Here is a 4,407-nt window from a genome sequence, read left to right on the forward strand (position 1 = left end):
CTCTCAATCTGCCTCATAAGTGGAAGTAGAAGTAGCTTAATTCGTGTTTATTTTTTCTTTTTTCTTTTTTTGAGAGCCTAGAAGTAGCTTAGTTCATGGATGTTGACAAGGACAAGAACCTAATATTTGCAATAATATAAATTAATAAAAAGAAATGAGGAAAAAGTAGATTTTTTTTTTCAATCCATCAATATCATAAGTCTTGCTCGCTATATTTTATCCGTGATTATCTGTTAGTTCACAAAAGATTATTTTATATAACGGTTTTATATATATATTGTCTAAAACTTTGGGTATAATTATTGAAACTAAAACTACTAGGACGAAATTAATTAACATAATAGCCAAAGTACAAGAACTAAATTGGTAATTTAGCCAAAAAACGAAATATGAACTCTTACCACTATTTGATTAACACATTATTCCTAATAAAAAATGCTGGGTTACCATATGTGTAAAGTGTACCATATGAAGTATGAGTCAGTTGTAGAATATATTAATCAGTATACACTACTACTTGGCTACTTGGCTACTTGGCTACTTGTTTGTCTCAAACGCCAGAGTAGTTTCAACAACTCATATCTTCTTCCCCTGGTTACTGGGCAAAAGAAGGCAACTTGTCTGTGTCTTCCTTTTGATGGATGAAATCATTGCATGCTTTTTCAAAACCGTGGCCCTATCAAGACATTCATCGCCGCAAATACCTCCAGAAAATGATGGCACCCCTGAACAAAAATTGAGCCCCTTTCCGTACTGAATTGCATAAGAGTAGTTAGTACTAAAGCGTACAAGCACTACTGATCCACTCATGAGTCATGAGTCATGTACCAAACCCACCCACTAACACATCTATCCTATCCCCGTATATAATAATATGATCCTATGCACCACTTTTTACTTGCACTTGCATTTATAAACCCACCATATCATTTCTCAGTTTCCCACTACTTCATTCCTTGTTGCTTTTATTTGGGTGCAATTGATGATCCGAATTCAGAAAGGCAGAGAATTATGGAGAATGATCAGGAAGCTTTAAGTAGGCCTTCTATTGCATTCCCTGTGGGTTTGGGTCTACTTCTGTTGATGTTATTCAGCATCACTGCCTTCTTCTTCTGCTGCCTCCATTGGGACAAGCTTCGATCTCTCCTCCTTTCATCCTCTCACTTGGATCAAGAGAACCCACATGATATCCAATCAGAATTGGCTCATGAATCGCCTCGAAAACCCAAACTTCCTAGCAAGGTATATCAATTTTCTCTTTTTGCAATCATATATTCATATATGTGAATCTCAACTATTGATTAGCTTGAAAGAAAAATGAAGTTGTCATGTTGTCTGATTGGTTTTCTGAATTTGTTTATATGATAGATGGCAAAGCAAAATCAACCACAGAGCCTGCCAGTACTGATGCCTGGGGATCATGTGCCAAAGTTCATAGCAGTTGCTTGTCCATGTGAGCCTCCTGTGGTGGACAAGTTCACAGTCACAGTGCACAAGCCTAGCCATTTCTGTGATGCTACTGTATACAGCTAGTTTTTATTTTGCTCTTTTCTAATTTAGAGTGCACAAAAGTTTAAATTTCACATTATATATTCATATATTTGTACAAATATTTGTAAAGAAGAAATTAATTCATGCTTGTGACAGTTGTGAGAGTTGGAGTTTGGACTTTAATTGGAGCCCATCAACACAAACAATAGTGCAAATTACATATATTTTGAGCATAATCCGTAATTAGTTAATTTATTTCTTTTTCTTTGTTGATTTCTTAGGGACCATGTAGTCACGAAAGTTTGTTGATAGAAAAAAAAAAAAAAAAAAAAAAAAACTATTTGGGCTTGGCGGAAGTTCTGTTTGTTAGGATATCAACCAAAATACAACAATTAAGGTAGAGATTTTTATTTTATTTTATTTCAATTAAGAAATGACAACCGACATTTTATGTTTTGGAAAGGAAGTAGGAGATATTACAAGCCGTTTGAATTTTCATCTGCAAACTCAGAATGTGCTTGTGCAACAATTCCTCATGATAGCGTAAGATAAGATTACAGAGCAAATAATTGTAAGTGGGGTTGTCAGCAATCAGCATATATCTATCTTCTATTCTTCTCCATAATTGTTGAGAAATTGAATTACTACTTAATCCAAAGCTCCAATCACAGCCCTATCTATATTCTAGAATGGACAATGGTGAGGGCATTATTAAGCCTTGCCTGGGATTAGATACCAAGGTATTAGATACTACAAATTGGTATGCTCTTCTTGCAAAGCCCATATCTAAGTTTTTTTTGTGCCCACCCAACGTAGGTTGGTGATAATTGGGGAGGCTATTTCAGCTCAATTGTATTTGCTGATACAATTATGAAAGAGTGCTGTTATTTGCACACCCTATTTTTTCTTTTTGCACACCCTTTTATAAAAAAAAAAATCAAAACTCAAAGGAAAAGACACACTTACCCCTCACCTAACACACCCTAACTCCATTTTTTCTCTTCTGCACACCCCATCAATAGACCAAAAAAAAAAAACACACACACCCCCTTCATCTCCCTCACCCGACCACACCCACCGGCCACCCACGCAGCACCCACCTCCTCCCTCCCCTCCACCAAGCCCAGCCCCGTCGCACCCTCCCTCCAGCCCCGACCCAGCCCACCTCCTTCCCATCCATGCACCCAGCCCGACCTCCTCCCTCCCCTCCACCAAGCCCCAGCCCGACCACCTCCTTCCCCTCCACCCAGCCCGACTTCCTCCCTCCCCTCCACCCAGCCCCGGCCCCATCACATCCCCTCCCACCCAACCCCGTCGCACCCTCCCCTCCATCCTGCGTGGGTGGCCGGTGGGTGTGGTCGGGTGAGGGAGATGAAGGGGGTGTGTGTGTGTTTTTTTTTTGTCTGTTGATGGGGTGTGCAGAAGAGAAAAAATGGAGTTAGGGTGTGTTGGGTGAGGGGTAAGTGTGTCTTTTTTTTTTAGTTTTGATTTTTTTTTACAAAAGGGTGTGTAAAAAGAAAAAATAGGGTGTGCAAATAGCAGCACTCTTATGAAAAGAGAATTTTCATCCAATCACCTGGTTTTATGCCTTATCAACTTGGCTTGCATGCACATGAGATGCCACAATACAAAATGTTGCATGTGGGCCTCTCATAGGCCCATGAAGTTTTTGGATTGGGCAACAATTGTAATTCAATAAATGAAATAGAATAATTTGTAATAAGAGGAAAAAATGGTGTGCATACATTTGCCCTCATTTTCTTCCTCAAAGTATTTAATTTTAGGTCAAATGACACTTTTAGTTCCTATAATTTCACGAAATTTCCACTTTGATCATGTATTTTTATTTTTGGCAATTTTGGTCCTACACTTTCTATGTGATCGTTTAAATTGTTGACGGAAAATCTTATGTGGAAGCATGTGCTTCGCACATGAGTGGAATTACAAACATTGTCTACCTAGATGCCTAATTAAGCTCATAGCTACCATTTACATATTCAGTTTGATTTGAAAACTTCTTGTTTTTCAAACTAATTGCATCGACATGTATAAGCTTACATGGAATAAGATGTTTGAAATGTCACTCGCTTGTAAAGACGTCGAATTTCCATCATCAATTTAAATAAGGTTAATTATTTGGACTTAATTGCTATCATAGTAAAAGTACATGATTGAAATTGTCAAAATTAAAAGAACATGACCAAAGTGAAAATTTCATAAAAGTACAAAACACTGAAAATATCATTTGGCTTAAATTTTAATGCCTTAAGAAATAAGTAGGACCTTTCTAGGATTAATATTGGTATATTCTATAAACTATATATACCAATTGTTCTTACATAAAATATTATATATTCATGGTCATTTTGGGCCGAAACCCAAAATAAAATGATGCTACTTAAAAGCTTTCCTTTTTTGAAAGGGAAGTCCGAAAGTATAATCCTAGGCCCAACTAACCTTGTGGCTGCCTAACAGTTTGGAATTAATGCTAAGACAAGGTATAGTTTGTAGTGTTTTATAACCATGCACATCTAATTAATGTGTACTGGCAAACATTATTGAATAAATTAGTGTAGGAAGCATCCTAATTAATCTATAATACATTTTAATAATAGGTGTAGTAGAGATTAAGTAATTTATTCGTTTGTATTTATACATAAATGAAGGGAACATGAAGTTGGTGCTTCCTCATTTTCATGGAAGAATCAATGAAAATTGTGATATGTTATGCCCACTGCCGGCATTGTATCTTGGAAGTAGCTTTCAGAATCTCTCACATATCACACGTGGGAATCCTTTTTCTCTGCGATTGGCCCCGTGTCCGTTGCAAAAGGCCGTGACCTTTGGACTCGGTGTTAGAGTCAGGTATGTCACGTGGCTCTGTATGACCTGCCTGCCCATTAGTGACACGTGGAA

At 37.4% G+C, this 4,407-nt stretch overlaps 1 protein-coding gene across 1 annotated transcript; it reads left to right on the forward strand.

The window, feature by feature from the left end:
* The first annotated feature begins 910 nt into the window (after positions 1–910).
* LOC147285298 (uncharacterized protein At5g65660-like) lies at positions 911–1,683 on the forward strand. The gene is made up of 2 exons (XM_086245198.1): positions 911–1,242; positions 1,369–1,683. Exons 1-2 carry the CDS (start codon positions 1,012–1,014, stop codon positions 1,531–1,533), a joined length of 396 nt encoding a protein of 131 aa, XP_086101324.1. The 5' UTR covers positions 911–1,011; the 3' UTR covers positions 1,534–1,683.
* Positions 1,684–4,407: the final 2,724 nt, after the last annotated feature.

This window comes from Dryas octopetala, chromosome 5, assembly GCF_963921425.1.
Source record: "Dryas octopetala chromosome 5, drDryOcto1.1, whole genome shotgun sequence".
Taxonomy (NCBI): domain Eukaryota; kingdom Viridiplantae; phylum Streptophyta; class Magnoliopsida; order Rosales; family Rosaceae; genus Dryas; species Dryas octopetala.

Bases quoted from the DNA above. Each gene is read 5' to 3' on its own strand.
- LOC147285298 (XM_086245198.1), top strand. From the start codon at position 1,012: ATGGAGAATGATCAGGAAGCTTTAAGTAGGCCTTCTATTGCATTCCCT. The intron at 1,243-1,368 runs GTATATCAATTT...TTTATATGATAG, and splicing joins AACCCAAACTTCCTAGCAAG to ATGGCAAAGCAAAATCAACC.